The sequence below is a fragment of the Rhineura floridana genome, chromosome 4 (genome assembly GCF_030035675.1).
Source record: "Rhineura floridana isolate rRhiFlo1 chromosome 4, rRhiFlo1.hap2, whole genome shotgun sequence".
In the NCBI taxonomy this organism is placed as follows: domain Eukaryota; kingdom Metazoa; phylum Chordata; class Lepidosauria; order Squamata; family Rhineuridae; genus Rhineura; species Rhineura floridana.
This window is the reverse complement of record NC_084483.1, coordinates 162,756,643-162,773,711: the sequence shown is the minus strand read 5'-3', so window position 1 is coordinate 162,773,711 and position 17,069 is coordinate 162,756,643. Positions and strand designations below refer to the sequence as shown.

General features: G+C 43.0%; 1 protein-coding gene across 1 annotated transcript in view; it reads left to right on the top strand.

Moving 5' to 3' along the window:
• Nucleotides 1-5,492: 5,492 nt before the first annotated feature.
• Nucleotides 5,493-17,069, top strand: part of XDH (xanthine dehydrogenase) — an 82,688-nt gene continuing 71,111 nt past the window's right edge. Inside the window, exons 1-2 of the mRNA XM_061625000.1 lie at nucleotides 5,493-5,698; nucleotides 16,773-16,830. Coding sequence (XP_061480984.1) covers nucleotides 5,651-5,698; nucleotides 16,773-16,830 — 106 coding nt within the window. The 5' untranslated portion in view covers nucleotides 5,493-5,650. The remainder of the gene's footprint in view (nucleotides 5,699-16,772; nucleotides 16,831-17,069) is intronic.

Genomic DNA, 17,069 nt, shown 5'->3' with positions numbered 1-17,069 from the left:
TTAGTGTGGATGCTTGTACAACTGCAGTTAAGAGTTTGACTTGAAACACAGAAACATCCTCCACCTCTCTGAGGAGCTGAAAAAGATCAGTTAACCAGAGATGGTGTTTGCTACAAATTTTGCAATGTCTGAAACAGGAGTTCAGCAGAATATGAATGTGTTTTAACATTTAAACACCTGCTGAAAACCTTTCTGTTCCTCCAGGATTATACAGGTAGTTAAGAAGATGTCCTTTTGCAGTAGCTGACCTCTGTTTTTCTTATATTTTTACATAGTTTTTACAATACAGTTTTTATTTGTTGTAAATGGCTTTGATGATTCATTTGAAATTGAACAGGGTATTATACAGCCAGCCACAGGAGCCGCTGTATACTATAGCCAGCATGACTTTTCACATTCCCCAATGTTAAATTGAAAATACTCCCCCATGCCATTCTGATGCTTCCCATATACTCATTTCAAAACAAAACCTTACAAAACGTATAGTTCTGAATTCAGAAACGCTTGCTTAACAAGCCTCTAAATTTTCATGGCGATACACAAAACAGTCACAGAGAATCGAGAGTTCAAAGTGTAAAAAGAGAGAAAGAAAACAGACCCCTTTTGGACTTTTTTTCTGTCAGAGTTCTCATAATTTGTTCAAATTAATTACAAATAGCCATGTTCACAGAGTACCTGTAATCCTATTACTGACCTTGCCCCATACCCTGGCTTTCATCTTCTGCAGTTTATAAATTTAAAAAATGCCTGGCTGATTTTTAATTTAAGAAATTTACCATTGGAGTCAATGATAAGGCCGGGCATGCTCAGTAAGAACCAACTGTCAGTGTTCTAAAAGCCAGACTCACAGCTGCTGTAATCAGGGGGCCACATCCACACTAGACCTTATATTTCACTTTAGACAGTCCTGGCTTCTGCCAAAGAATCCTGGGAAGTGTAGTTTGTGAAGGGTGCTGAGAGGAGATTCCTATTCTCCTGAGAGAGCTCTAGTGGCCAAAGTGGTTTAACAGTCAGCCACTCTGAATGAAGCTCTGTGAGGGGAACAGGGCATCTCTAGTCACTAACTACACTTTCCAGGATTCTTTGGGAGAAGCCATGACTATCTAAATTGAAATAAAGGTCTGGTGTGGATGTGGCCAGGGACAGCTTTGGTTTAAATATGGGTGGGAGACTACATATACCTACTGTATAATAAAAAGGTGGGGAAAATGCTGAAAAACAATGATACTGTTAACAGTGTTTTAAAGTAAATCAAACGTATTTAAAGTGACTGTTTGAACTATATCAACTATCTTAATATTGTTGCTGCCTCCCTGCTAAAACAAGATCAGCACAGTACATATCTTGTTTCTGTTATTTGGGCTGGTCACCGGTGTCGCCACCACTCACCCTATGCTCAGAGACGCATGTCACCAAATTCTTCCAAGCTACACAGGAAGCGGATTGGACTGTGAAAGACCAACACAAATTGTGTTTGCATTTTTATGAATTTGTAGGGCAGTCCAATATCTCAGAGAGGAGGTCAGGTCTCCTGCTGCTCGGTACATTCACTAGAGCTGCCAAGTTCTCTGCTTTTTAAAGGTTGATAGAAATATCCGTTGGCTATAGATACATTCTTAAACCGCAAGGGTATTTTGCCTATTAGTGAATACAAATATGTTCATAAATAAATATTCAGAAGTAACATTACCTGGCACTGTTACATGGGCAGAATGGAAGCACTCTTTAGCCACTGCTGCTAGCCAGATGACCCAGGGCCACTAATTTATTTATTTATTTATTTATTTAAGAGACAGCATCTCATACCTCTCAGGAAGAATGCAGTGACAAGTTAATGCCGTATAGTGGTCAGAGTGCTGGACGAGGATCTGGGAGACCAGCGTTCAAATCCCCACTCAGCTGTGTAGCTCCCAGGTGACCTTGGGCCAGTCGCTGTCTCTTAGCCTAACCTATTTTACAGGGTTGTTATGAGAATAAAATGGAGAGGAGGAGTACCATGTATACCACCTTGAGCTCTTTGGAAGAAAGGTGGGATACAAATCTAGTAATAAATAAAATAACAAGGAGACCAATCTAGTCTCACCCATTTGACAAGAGAAGAAATTGCAGGGATCTCTCCCCCCCCCGCCCCACTACAAGAAAGAACAGTCTGCTAAGTGCTCTGGGACTTCAGAAATTAAGGAAGCCATGTTCTGGCCTCTCCTATTTGCCAGGACACCAAGACACCACTGGAAGGCTTCACACCCTGCCTGCCAGGAAGAACATTACAGCAAAGGGGAGACCAACCTGGCCCCATCCATTGGCCAGTGTAGGAGCCGCTGCTTCGATGCTTGCTTTCCTCTTCCCTCCCCACTTCTTTTTCCTTTTGTATCCTGTCTATTAGATTGTGAGTCTGCAGGCACTCGCATTGTATGTGCAATGTACATTAGTAAAATGTAGGTGCTTTATAAGTGTTACATGGAAACATTAACATTGTTATATTTCATTTGTCTCAATATCTTTCTTCTGGTTTCCATGCCAGATCTCATGACAAGTTGGACCTGGGTAGCTAAAAGCCTTGGTCTTAGGTTTCCCTGAGATGGCAAATTTTATTTGAGTTGTACTGCTTCAGAGTGTGGGTGGGGGTTCATATAAGCAATTATTATTATTATTATTACATTTTATTTATACCCCGCCTTTCACCCAAAGGCCATCAAGGCGGCTTACAAGAAAAATAAACACAGGTATAAAAATACCATAATATACAATATAAACAATACAATATACAAAAATTAAATTAAATAGAAACAACATTATCATTATCGACACCACCAAGAAAGAGGAGGTGATCTTAGCGGGGGGGGGAGTTCTCGAGAGGCAGAAGGGCGACAAGCATTTATTACAGTGAAGCTGTTTGCTGGTTCAATGTTGTCTTCCTCCCCATGTCCTCGGGCTCACTCAGCTGCTGCTCCCCAGGCTTCTGCTGCTGCTGCTGATGGCAGTTTATGTCGGAGGGCAGCTGCGAGCACTTGGGCTTGGGGATCTGGGCCCTACCTGGAGCAGGAGGGGCAGAAGGACGTGGAGGCAGCGGCTGTTGTGAAGAAGGAGGCCCCGTGCCGGGAGGCCCCACACCAGGCTGTTGTTGGGTAGGAGGCGCCAGGCTGTTGTTGAGCAGGGAGACCCCCATGCCAGGAGGCCCCATGCAGGAGGACCCACACTGGGCTGTTGTTTTTCCCCGCAGATGAAGCAAAGCAAAGACTTTTTTATTCCAACAAGCCTTTGGAACTGAAAGCTGTTAAGGACAGGACTTGAAGGGTGCTGCATTGCTATTGTCTAACTGTATTATTTTAAACTGAGTTTGAACTATTTTAACTGTATGTATGAATGGTTTTAATACTGTAAATAGTTTAATTCGATTTTAATCTAGACTTCTGTATGTTTTTAATTATATGTGTGCTTTTATCTGGAAGCCGCCGTGAGTTCCAGTTTTGGAAAAAGGGCGGGGTAAAAATAATGACAATAAATAAATAAATATAAGTGAATGCTACCATTAAACAAACAAATAATTTTTTAAAAAACCAGCACATAAGAAAATAGATGTCAAGAAGAAGCATCTAGCTTAGCCCTGTCCTTGATTCTTTGTGTAGGAATCTCCCATGTGTAACCTGAAGGGGTACAGACCAGAATCCAATTTACTGCCTCAGGGAAATCTAGGTCATCTCAGGACCTATTCTATTCCTCATTCTAGTCCAAGTTCATTTCAAACCTTCACTCTCCTCGGGTCTAACTCTCTTGCAGTATCTATCCTCCCTTGTTCTAGAATGAAAGGTTGTTGGAGAGCATTCCTATTAACTCCTCAGAAACCGGAACCAACATCCCAATTCTCTAGGCTGCCAAAATGGTTGATTAGGCTCTGATTGATGTGATCCTCTAGGGTACCATGGAACACATGATGTTATTCATCCAATGAACTAGCCTGTTCTGGTATCAACCTAGATAATGAGCTCTGCATTGTTACCTGCTTTAAGCTGCCACTTAGTTTCAGGGTTTTGCTACGCTGTTGGATAATTCTGAGTTTTGGAACAGGAGAGCCTTTGAAATGGATCTATGGTTTGCCGTGATCCAATTCTTCATATAGGTGCAAAGTACATTTATGATACTCTGCTGGGATAAGCACAAGGTGGGCTGTACTTGGGAAGAGTTGTTACATTCTTTCTAAACTGTGTCCTGGGATCACTATGCCAAAGACATAGTGGGACTGAGATACATGTGTATGTGAATTATATTAGGAAAATACCAGAAGCATTAAGAAGTACTGTAGTGAAATTGTCATATGGGTCTCAGGAAGTGGTGCCGTAATGCTAAACAAAACACATTAAGGAAGTCCTATTAATGGAATTAAGTTGGGATTGCACTTTGAGACAGAGGTCATAAATAAACTGGCGATCAAAGTGATGCTTGATTCTGATTCAATTCTGAGCTTTGCAGAGCTGTTTTTAACTTTGAAACTTGACCCCTGTGTCTGGCTTATGAGGGTCACTGAATGCAGACAAGAAGTAATAGCTTTAAGTTGCAGGCAGTTAAATATAGATTGGATAACAGGAAAAATATCTTAATTCAAAGAAAGGTTGGATAATGGAACAAGTTGCTAAGGAATCCTACACCCCCACCCTCCTGAATAGGACTGGCGGATCTTGTGGCCTTACAGATGTTGTTGGACTCCAACTTCCATTGGCCCTAGCCAGCATGTTCAGTGGTCTGGAGGAATGAATTTTAAAGTCCAACAACATCTGGGGAGCCATAGATTTCTCATCCCTGCCCTAAAATAGTGGAGAGATTAGAACAGATCTTGGCTGGAGACTGAATTATCAATAGTTTTTAACAGAGTTGAAGTTCATATGATAGAGAGATCACTTTCCATGGCGTTCTTTTGTCTACCTGTTGATGCATGTGTCACAGCCTTTTGAAATACCACAAACCGTACTAAACCTCTGAATGGAAAGGATAATAATGAAGAGTAATATGCATTTGACAGAAAATACTGCCTTCTACACTCATGGGAACCCCCTCGCCTCACAGATTACTGTCTTTAGCCTTCACCTACCTTCTAACCATATGATCCAATGGGCACAAAATCCCACGTTTAACAGGCTTTTTTAAACCTAGAAAACATGTTTTGAATTTATTATTGGTAGCTGGTTGAGGGGAGTGGCATAATGTGTGGCATACACTAATCAGTAACAGAGAGGGCAGAAGTGGAAAGCGATTAGAAAATCAACCTGGAAGGTGAAGAGAGTATGAATGGTTGGCACACTTTCTCCTGCCAGGTTCTGGCTGGCCCTATCTGTTCAAGCAATGTACTTGAAGATTAATCTCATGCCTTGGAAAGGGGCAGTGACTTTATTCTTTTCAACTTCTCCTGTGCTATCATTAGAGGGAGGGCATAAAAGGCACAGCCAAGTGCAGTTGGCACGCCTCCGGGTGGCTCTTATATAACCTGGGCTCTCCCAGGGCACTGATGCTGTAAATAAGGTTAAAGATTCCAAAGGACTACTCATATTGCTTGGGTTGGTGTTGCAGGGATTCAGATTGCTGTGGTGCTGGGGCTATTCAGAAAGGTGTGATCTGGAATCCTCCCCAGCCCTTGGGTGAAGTTTGGAAGCTGCACAGGATGGCTTCAGAAAAGGACGAACTGGTCTTCTTTGTAAATGGCAAGAAGGTAGGGGAGACCCCCACATTTAATTTTGTTTGTTTGTATCTCAACCTAGGGATTATTTTCACAGTTCACAGACTACATTTATACAGACTACACTACCAGGAGCTGTGCTCCCCATAGAGTTAAAAAGTCTTGAACATTTGTGAGCAAGAAAATTGCCATTTAAAAAAACAGCAAGGAACTGTTGACACTTATTCAAGACAGGGTAAAGGAAAATGGTAATCAAATGACCAAGTGGATACTTACTGCTATTGCTCTTTTTTTTTTTAAAGAAAGATGGTGTCCAACTTTCTTTTAATCAAATAATAATAATTGGTAAGTCTTTTCAATCTGTTTCTTCCAGAAAATGCTGCTGCTTCATTTCACGTTGATACAACAGTTACACATTTCTGAGTAAAAAAGCTTGCTGCTAATTTAATAAGAGCCTGCAATTCCTAAACCAATAATACTTAATAAAGCAGAGTTGAAGAAGGTTACCAAGAGATGCCAACTAAACTGAGTACATGCATACAAACCTATCTGCTGTGTATACGTTCTGTGTAGTTTTTCGGATATGACTGCATGTAATGTAGATAACAGAACTGTTCTTACATGCCTCTGGCTGTAGCTTGTACAGCAGACGACAAACTGAACTTGAGTGAAAGAACTGGACAGTTGCTGATGGACTGATATTTACCCTAAATTAAATTACAGAAACAAGCAAAATAGCCACTACAAACCCACAGCAAATTCCCCCTCTGCATAAAGAGATCAAATAATAGTGATTACCACAGGAGCAGCTGCAAGCCTTAGGCAAAGTGACAGGTTGGTTGTTCCATTCCTGATGAGTTTTGGAGACTGGACATTGCACCTAGATGCTCTGTCTGATCCAGAAAGTCTCTGCTTATGTTAAAGCAGTCAAGATTGCCTGACTCTGTGGAGATTTTGCTTGGGCCACAAGAATGCAGTACACAAACTGAAACAAATTAGCACCTCCCCTCTGATTTCACTATAAATGGTTATATTAATCTTCAGCATGGTAGATTTCTGCTTCCTTGCCTGGGCTGGTGCTGACATTTCCTAGAAAAGAGATGGCATTTCATTGCTGCTGCACAGTGGTGCCGATCAGCGCACACCTTTGTGTGCTGGCAGTTCTGGAGAGTTTCCTTAGGCACTGTACAGTTGGGAAGGGCCAGGGGTGGTGATGGGGCTGAGTTGCATCAGCAAATCACAGAGCAAATCTGCTGCCTGTCCTTCCTCATAGAGCCATGTCCTGTCTCCTTTGGTGGCTGTGAGGCTGCAGTTAGCACAGCAGAGACTGAGTGCAGGCATTTGGGATACGAGGGCAGGAATCACGGCATCTCAGCACTCTGCATTGTGTGTCACTCTAAAACAGTGGTTCTTAACCTTTTCCACTGCCAGCACCCCTTGGATTTCCAAAATATGCACTCGCACCCCCTGAAAAAATACTGTTCATTTTTTTAAATTTTAATGTGTGTTTTAGCCTAGCTTAGCTAAGACAAATGAATTTTTAAAATCTCTTGAACAACGCGTCACACCCCTAAAAAAAGTGTCTCGCATCCCCAGGGGTGCGTGCATCCCAGGTTATGAACCACTGCTCTAAAATAATAATGATAGTAATGGAAGGCTCCTACCTGGAATCTAAATGGAGGGCTTCTCAGAAGGATGAGGGCACAGTTGGGATGGCCCATTTACACATCTGTTTCTTAAATGAATTGTGTACCTGCAGTTCATAGGGCAGAAGACTGTATGGTTGCATGCACAAAGTACCCTGTTCAGTCCCCAGCATCTCTAGTTAAAAGGATATTTGGTAAGAGGGCTGGAATAGACCCCCACTTGAAATTTCTGCAACCTCCTGCCAGGTAGGTCAGATCACACCATGAAGGGATAGATGGACCTGTGGTCTGATCCAGCATGGGGCAGTTACATGGGAACATGGGAAGCTGCCCTGTACTGAGCCAGCCCGTTGATCCAGCTAGTTCAGTTTTGTCTGCAGTGACTGGCAGCATCTCTCTGGGGTTTTGGGCAAGGTTTTCTAAGCCCTACTTGGAGATGCCTGGGATTAAACCTAGGATCTTCTGCATGCAAAGCAGATGCTCGACCTCCGAGCTATGGCCCTTCCAGTTTGTGCAGACCTGTGCCCCCCCCACGTGATTGCCACTTTGTTAGGGCTGTTTCACACATCATATTTTGAAGGAGCACTTCGATATTTTAAGTGCACACCTGAAAAAAAGCGAAGGCAGCAAATGCATATCACATATATGCTTATTGGGGATCAGGGACTGGATGCAAACCAGGGTTTTCTGCTGGGTGGTGCTTACCCCAGTCTTTTGAACTCTCCAGACTTCTCGCACATCAGCAGACCGATAAAGGAGATTTCCCCCTTGATTAGAATCAGAGTGTCTTCTCATGTTCCAGTGTGTTTTTCACCAGCAGTGTGTTTCATAAAATCAAGAAATTGCCTAAAGTTACTCCCTCCAACTTTGCCAGGACTGATCCATCAGCCCACTCATGGGGTTGGATGTTGAGAGGGATAACTTGTCTGCCTAATAAAGCTGGCCCAAACTGCAGTAGAAAACTGTGCTGGTTCTGTGATGATAATCTGTAACTCTCATGACTGGGCTCTGTTGCAAACATTTGTTCAGATCCTTTAAAACCACTTTAACAAGGAATGGCTGTTCATTATGCAATGCTACTGGAACAGGAGGCTACAAGTATGGGTGGAGCATTGCAACACACCCCCTGGGAATGTTGATCAAGAGTCTGGAACAGAACATGATACCTTGTGCTGCCTGCAGCTGATGGGAAAGGTTACTTTGTCTCTATTGCTGGTAGCCTGACATTGTAAACAGTCAGTACTGTTTGTTGCGTCTGACTTCAAGGCTATAGAGCCGAGAGATAAGGGACAAATGATAAGATATCCCTTTTCATACAAGCTATAATGAAACTTACCCAGCCAGCTGTTATTTCACAGGTGAATCTTTTGGTGTGTTTTTAAGCACCTGTTTAATTTCTGTGATGTAAAATTAGCAGCTGAGATCATGTGCCTTGTCAGCATATGATAGTGCTACTGGAGTGTAGCTGGAAATATTTGACCAGGAAGCTGTTTTCTTTTAAAGAAGTGGTTGGGGAAAAAAGAGGGGGAAGTGTAAGCAGCTAGTCCTCAGTGTCAGAGAAAAGCACTGGGTAATTAAACAGTTTTTGCCACTGTGGCAAAGTGGATGGCAATGGATAAGGCTGTCAGTGGCTACTAGCCATGATGGCCACTCTCTGCTTCCATGGTCAGCATGCTTCTAAAATACCAGTTGCTGGAAACCAGAGGAGGGGAGAGTGCTCTTGCATACAGGTTCTGCTTGTGGGCTACCCATAGGCCTCTGGTTGGCCACTGTGAGAACAGTATGCTGAACTAGATGGGCCATTGGCTTGATCCAGCAGGCTCTTCTTATGTAGTGCTGGTTGCTCTTTTGGACCATTTCACCCTATGGTGTCTTCCTCAGAATGAGGTACTGGAACAACTGAGATGGCCTTGGACTGCCTGAGAGGAATACCACTTTGCAACAATGATTAACAGTATTTTTTTTCTTTTACCTTTTTTGCTGTAGTAGCCACACTCCTAGGCAGCAGCCATTGGTAGCCGCTTTACAGCTGGCAGGCAAGCCCAGGCCCTGGCAAGGGATGGATGAGCTGGAGGCAGGCAGCGGCAGCAAGGGAAGAGAGGCCAGCAGTGGGAAATGGCAGCAATGGATGGGTGGGTGATCTGCTGCTGCTTCTCTAATCTGCTACCTGAGCCAAGATGCTTGCCTTGGTTCATGACATTTCTTTCTTTACTGATTGCATTTTTATCGCACCTTTTCTCCAAGGAGCTGAAGGTAGCATACATGGTTCTCCCCTCTTCTGATTTAGTCCTCACACCATCCCTGTGAGGTAGGCTAGGCTGAGAGGCTGTGAATGGTTGAAGGTGACCCAGTGAAATTTGTGGCTGAGTGGGGATTTGAACCCTGGTCACCCAGGTCTTCGTCCAACACACTAACCACTACACCACACTCGCTCTCAAAAAGAAAAAATAAGGAAATAAGGAAATGGCTGGCCCTGCAGTGGAGAGCCAGAGCAATCATTCATTCCTCCGCCAGTTCTCTCACGCACCTCTATGGAATTCATGGTTTCCTATGGCTACCAGGCAAGCTGTTAAATTCAAAGGCTGTGCTTAACTTTTTGGTCTTGTGTAAATATATGTGTTTAATTTAAGCAACCACAGAAAGATAAGGATCCGTAGGATGGAGAAGGTGTTTAAACCCTTCCTTTCACTGCGGTAGTCCTAATTTTTTTAAAAAGCCTTCTAATGCTGCCAGTGCTGTTGGGTGGGGAGCTGCCATTGGGGACAATGGGAGCTCTGAAGGGGTTTTTCTTTGGGATCAAGCCTGGGGACAAATAGTTAAAAAGCCCTCTGCTAAGCTGTAGTCTCAGTCCTGATGCACCCCCCTCCCTCGCAGCCCCAATGTACAAAATGCACAGGACCCACCTGTATGTTTGATGTAATGTATAGCTTGGTCCTAAATCAGCAGGGTTATTCACATTAGAATTATGCTATATTTGTCCAGCGTATGAAGATTCTGGGTAGAGCAGACTAAACATCCATTTAGTTCAGTTCCCTGCTTCCTGTAGGGTGCCCTTGGGAAGCCCATAAGCTAGGCTTGAAGGCAATAGCCCTCTGTTGGTTTTGTGCTTGTTAGAACCTTGTATTCAGTGGTGTACTGCCTCTGAATATGGAGGTTCCATATAACTACCACAGCTAATAGCTGCTTTGATAAGCCTGCCCTCCAAAAACTTGTCTAATCCACTTTTAAAGCTCTTTAAATGACTGACTGTTGCCACATCTTCTGGCTGTGAATTCTGTACAGAAATTATGCAATCTGTGCAGAATCACTTTCTGTTGTATGTCCAGACCTATCTGCCTACCTAGTTTACATAAACATATAACAAACACATTTTAGTTCTTTATGCAATGGTGAGAGCCAAGAGCACATGATGGCGCATCATTATACACAAGTAAGAAATGTGATTAGATAATCTGTTAATAACAAAAGAGAACTTGGTGCCCTATAGCCAGGAAGAGAAGCAGGGAAGAATTTTGTCTTTTTGACCCTAAGGGCAAAGTTTTATAGCTAATAAGGCAAGATAAAGAGCAAGCAGTATTACTAACAATCAATGCTGAGTTGGCTGGAATGTTTTAGATTAAGAGTTCTTCAGTTCAAACTCTGACCTTTTGATGTTCAGAATGTATTAAAATGTAGCAGTGAATTATGTCAAATTGGGTTTCTCTGGCTGGAGCTCAGTGGTTGGTGAGCACCATTCTTCCTTCCCCCCCAGCAGGCTGCTGAGTGGAGACAAGAAGATTTGCCCTCGCTCTGTATGATGATTTGTTTATTACATTTATTAATTGATTTTTTTCACAAAAGTGAATAAATATATTTATTACCCCCCCCTTCAGCCTGAGGTCCCAGGGCGGATTACAACAGTTTAAAATGTATAATTAAAAACAATTAAGAACAACTTAAAATCACAACATCACAAAAATAGGGTGGGTCCAAAAAATAGATCTCAGGTGTCAAAAGGCTAAGTGCATCTTCAGCATGTTCCAGAAACTGTACAGTGAAGCTGCCAGATAAACCTCTGTCGGGAGAGAGTTCCACAACTTAGGGGCTGCACCACAAAAATCACACAACCCCAAGCTTCTGAGGGGGGCAGAGCTACCAAGAGGGGCACCTCTGCTGATCTCAACACCTGAGAGAGTCTGTTGGGAAGGAAGTGGTTTTTCAGATATTTGGGGCCTAAGTCATTTAGGGTTTCAAATGCTAATGTGAGCGCCTTGAATTGGGCCCTGAAACAAACTGGCAACTGTTTTAAAATAGGGGTTATATGAGATCTAAATGGAATCCCAGCCAGTCATCTGACCACTGCATTTTGGACTAGTTGAAGCTTTCAAGTCATCTTCAAGGGCAGCCCCAGAAAGAGCAGTTTCTGGTAATCCAGTCTGGAAGTTACCAGAGTATGGAGTGCAGTGACTTAGTCATTTCGGTCCAAAAGGGGCTGTAGTTGACAAACTAGCTGGAGCTGGAAAAGGCATCCGTAGCCACTGAGGCCACCTGAGCCTCCAGTGACAATGTTAAATCTAGAAGTGCTCCTAAGCTGCAGGCCTTCTCCTTCCAAGGGAGTGCAATCCTGTCCAGGACAGGCTACCTCTCCACCTCTCCGCTATGAGAACTCGGGACATGTAACAGCCCTGTCTTTTCAAGATTCAGCCTCAATTTCTTGGCCCACATCCAGCCCATCACTGCCTCCAAGCACCAGGCTTGCACTTCAACTGCTTCTCCTGTGTGTGATGCGTGAGTAGTGTCTTCCAAATCTCCCAAAATTGCCATTGTCAGGACCACAAAACGGGTGGCAGCAGCTTAAAAGGCAAACTGGGAAACACTACCTTCAAACGTTTTGCCTTCCCTGGAGACCATCAATTTCATAAGACAATACATATTTTTCTAAAAATATCCTGGGATGCAAAACAGAACACTGAAATAAAACTTCTAAACACAGTAATAAAGTGGGATGGACTGCTTTCAAGTCAATCCTGAACTAATGGCGACCCTATGAATAGGGTTTTCATGGTAAGCGGTATTCAGTGGGGGTTTACCTTTGCCTTCCTCTGAGGCTGAGAGGCAGTGACTGGCCCAAGGGCACCCAGTGAGCTTCATGGCTGTGTGGGGATTTGAACCTTGGTCTCCCAGGTCATAGTCCAACACTCTAACCACTACAGTAAATGCAAATTAGCAGGCTGTTGCAACCAAAACCTTTCAGTTACCAAACATTAAAATAAACCAGCTTCTAAACACTGTAACGACATACAGTATATACTGTATATTGAAAGTTTGGAGAAAATGGCTTAACAGCTTATTGAAGATAAAAGAAACCCTTTCAGTTTGCCACAAACAGCCTACAGGCAAGCAGCACTGACAGATGCCAAATGCAGTTCGACCAATTTCAAGCATTCAGTGACACATCTTGAAACATAAAGTTCCAGTATAGGCAGTGAATACTTGTGGATGGATAGTCTAAGATGTCTCAGCAGCACTTGAACATTGCTAATCAGATAGCTACAAGGCAGCTTACATATATGATAATAAAGTACAATTTCTTCTGTTCTCAAATAATTTGTAATTTTTCAAATAAGGAATGGCTTGATGGAAGCCAAGACATCAAAGGGAAGAAGCTTTTTGGAAACTGGGGTTCAGTTTCCAAAGAGGAAGCCCCATTCCTTGTGAAATATCTGGGCATAGCTGAGCAACCGAAAGAGGGGGCAAGAACAGTTGTAGATCAAGCGAAACACAAAAGAGAGACCGCTGCACAAGTGGTTATTGTCCTGACATGTTTTGAAAATCAGTCTCTCTATTGAGGGATTTCCTAGTATTTCTTAAGAAACAGCTCGGTACACTTTTCCTCATTGATAGGATTCTCAAAATGTGTCATGACAATAAACACTTGTATGTAGCTTGAACATCCATAAGAACATAAGACAAGCTCTGCTGGATCAGGCCAATGGCCAACTAGACCAGCATCCTGTTTTCATAGTGGCCAACCAGATATCTATGGGAAACCTGCAAGCAGGAAATGAGTGCTCTCCTCTCCTGTGGTTTCCAGCAACTAGTATTAAGAAGCATGCTGCCTCCAACCATGAGGGGGAGCATAGCCATCATAGCTAGTAGCCAGTGATACCCTTATCTTCCATGAATTTGTCTTATCTATCCAAGTTGGTGGCCATCACTGCTTCTTGTGGGAGTGAGTTCCGTAGCTTAACTATGTGCTGTGTAAAGAAGTACTTTATTTTTGTCTGTCCTGGATCTTCAACATTCAGCTTCATTAGATGTCCATGAGTTCTAATGCTATGAGAGAAGGAGAAAAACTTTTCTCTATCTGTTTTCTCCATTCTATGCATAATCTTATACACTTCTACCATGTCTCCTTTTACTTGCTTTGCTGTTAAATTAAAAAGCCCCAAACGCTGCAACCTTTCCTCATAGGGGAGTCGCTTCATCCTCCTGTTCATTTTTGGTTGCCCTTTTCTGAACCTTTTAAAACTCTACAATATCCTTTTTGAAGGTGAGGCAACCAGAACTGTACATAGTATTCCAAATGCGGCAACATCATAGATTTGTATAATGGTGTTACAATATCAGCAGTTTTATTTTCAGTTCCTTTCCTAATGGTCCCTAGCATGGAATTTGCCTTTTTCACAGCTGCCCCAGACTGGGGTGACATCATCATTGAGTTATCCATGATGATCCCAACATCATATCTCCTCTTTCTTGCTTTTTTTTAAACTAAAAAGTCCCCAGAGACTGCAGTATTCCTTGAGATGATACTAATGCTTTAGAGGAGATTGAAGAGAAATCTAGTGTGGAGGAAAGCAGAGCTTTGCATTGTGTTTGAATCCAGATTTTGTCAGAAGTACTTTATTAAAACAAAGCAAAACAAACCAGAGCAAGCGGCCGCTTGGAGAGAAATTCAGACAAGCATAAGTCCAACGTTCTCTACCATAGTCAAATTTCAGCACATTCTTACAGCAAAATTTCTGATTGAAGTTGCTTTCATTGGTGCAATGCACATATGCTTATCTAGTTTGTAGTTAGAAGATTGATTGTTCAGCAGTTTCTCTCGGAACCTTCTGTGACATATCTTTGCAACATATTCTTCCAGCATGCTTCCGTGTCATTCTTCCCATCCCCCACTGCATACTTGCAAAGTCTTAACCAAATTTTGAGGCCTATACATTTTAATTCCACACTTGGAAGCTGCCTAATACCAAGTTAGACCATTGATACAGACCATTGACACTGACTGGTAGCCATAATTTTGCAAAGTACACCTTTTCAGGTGAACGCTACTTTACAGATGTTTTAGGAACTTAGGAAGCTGCCTTATGCCATATCAGACTATTGTTCCATCTGGCTCTACACTGACTGGGGGTGGCTCTCCAGGGTTTCAGACTGGGGCTTTCCCAGCTCTATCTAGAAATGCTGAGGATTGAAACTGAGACCTTCTGCATTCCAAACAGCTACTTTGCTATGGTCTGCACGTATGTGTACAACACATGGTTATGCCTAGTTCAGATTAGCCTGCTGAGAAAGGCATCGAAGGCAATATGCAAGCAGCTATTGGACAAGGGGTATTTGTTGGGAAATGGTTCATTTAGGAAAAGTTTTGGCTGAAGGCTGGAAGTGGAATTGGCAAGGCCAAGTGTTAAACCAAGACAATAAGAATGCAGGGTAACTTTAGGTGCCGCAACGTCTGCCTTGTGGTGATATATATACATGTTTCCTCATGCCTATCTTTCTTGTATTACATGTAGGAAGAAAAGTGTCATTTTGATCTTGGCACAAAGTCCTGTCCTGATCCTGTTGGTTTGCAATAACTGCAGCGGTATGAATAAAGTTTTGTGCTGCTGCAGTCATCTAGAGTGCCATTTAGAACCTGAGAGATAGGGTAAAGGCCATCTCCAATGTTGCCAGGCAGATCTTAAACTTTTACTGCAGGGATTGCAAGCATGGTACCTGCGGGCATCCGTGTGCCTGCCAGTACCTCCTAAGGGCTCAGTAAAGATCCCCTTAAAACTTCACAGTGCATGAGAGTTCCCATAACCTCTCTAAGAACTGAAGACCATCATCATCCTATAAAGTGCCAAAAATTTTCTAAGCTCTGTGCAGATTTTAGAAGATAAGAAATACCTGCCTCTCTATATTTTGCATAGGCACAAAAGGAAAAAAGAATGGGGAGGGTAGACGAAATGAAGCACTGGAGCAGCTGCTCTGTATGGGCCCATGTTGGTCTCCCCCTTGCCCTTATAGCCTGCTTTTCTGCTCAGAAAATATCACTCAAGGCAGCTAACAACACTTTTATTTAAAAAAAAAAAGGAAAATGACAAACAACAAAATAAAGGTGGGGGGGGAGGCACTTAAAGACTGCCATGTAAACACCACTGCATGACACAGTAATCTATCTGTAGGCATATTTTTGTAAGTTGTCATGCCATCACGCAGTGTGACGCCAGCATTCCATGGGAGCGAGGGGATGGCAGGCATGCAGCGGGCATGAGACAAGTGAGGATGGCTGACCAGTGAGGAAGTGAGGTGGGCATGAGATGAGCAAGCAAAGTGGGAGAGCAAGGTGGCCCAGGCGAGCCACAGAGGGAACAGTCAAGATGGACTGGGGTAGCTCCTTGTCAACTGTGCTGCTCTGCTGTTGTTGTCCTCCCACCTCACCAACAGCCTCAGTGGCAGAAGGCGAGGAGGGAAGCGGCGGAAGAGGAGGACAGTTGCTGAGGCGCTGCCCCGGCCACTCCCCACAGTTCCTGTATTGCTTGCCTCAGCTGGCCACCTCTCTCTTTCTCACAGGAGAAGGTGGAAATGGAAGGAGAGGAGGAAACTTAAGTAACCCGTGGGGGACGGGGGAGAGAAGAGAAAGCTTAGTGACCCTTCAAGGGGGAGGGTGACCTGAGGGGGTGGAGTTCCTGGTCGGCAAGCAAAGCTAGTAGGGAAGCAGAGCCCCCCCCCAGTACTACAATACAGATAGTATCCTCCTCATATTATTCATTCCATTTATGAGTCATCTAATAACAATCATTCTCTGGATGGTTGTACAAAATAAAACAGGTTAAAAATCACAATTTCCATAAAACAAGAATCCATCAAGTAAAATAACTATAAAATAGCAAATAAAATAACTATAAAAAACAACAATTGTAAAGAAAATATCTGTCAAATAAAACATCACAACAGCAGTCGCCTAGACAGCCAGAGGGATAGATTCCATAGTGCTAAAACAATCATGTTGTAACATCATCATAATGCAGAGAGTATTTTTTAAGAAAGATGGTTTGGGAGATTTATTGACAAATGTCACACTTTTCTGACTTCATAAAACGTTTTCAGTTGCTGCTGAATGGCAGCAGTCACTTTGTCTCTGGCATTACCTGTAGCACATACATATGGACACACATGTATTTTAAGAAACCATGTTTCTTGTCTTCCAGGTGGTGGAGAAAAATGTGGACCCAGAAACTACTTTGCTAACCTACCTTCGACGGAAATGTATCTGATCTCAGCCAGTGTGTACTGCATGTGATTTAAAATGGTTAAGACGCAGTTGTCTGCTTCACGGTCCTGCAGAATTTGAATTGTAATTGAATTCAGGATTTGTCATCTGCCAAAACTGTTCCTCCCACCATTCCAAGACCCACCTGGACTAATCTCAGTGATGTTCAACATGATTCCCTTCAAGACTGATGCCCTAAATCCTATAAGTGGAGATGGGCAGCCTCTACCTTCCC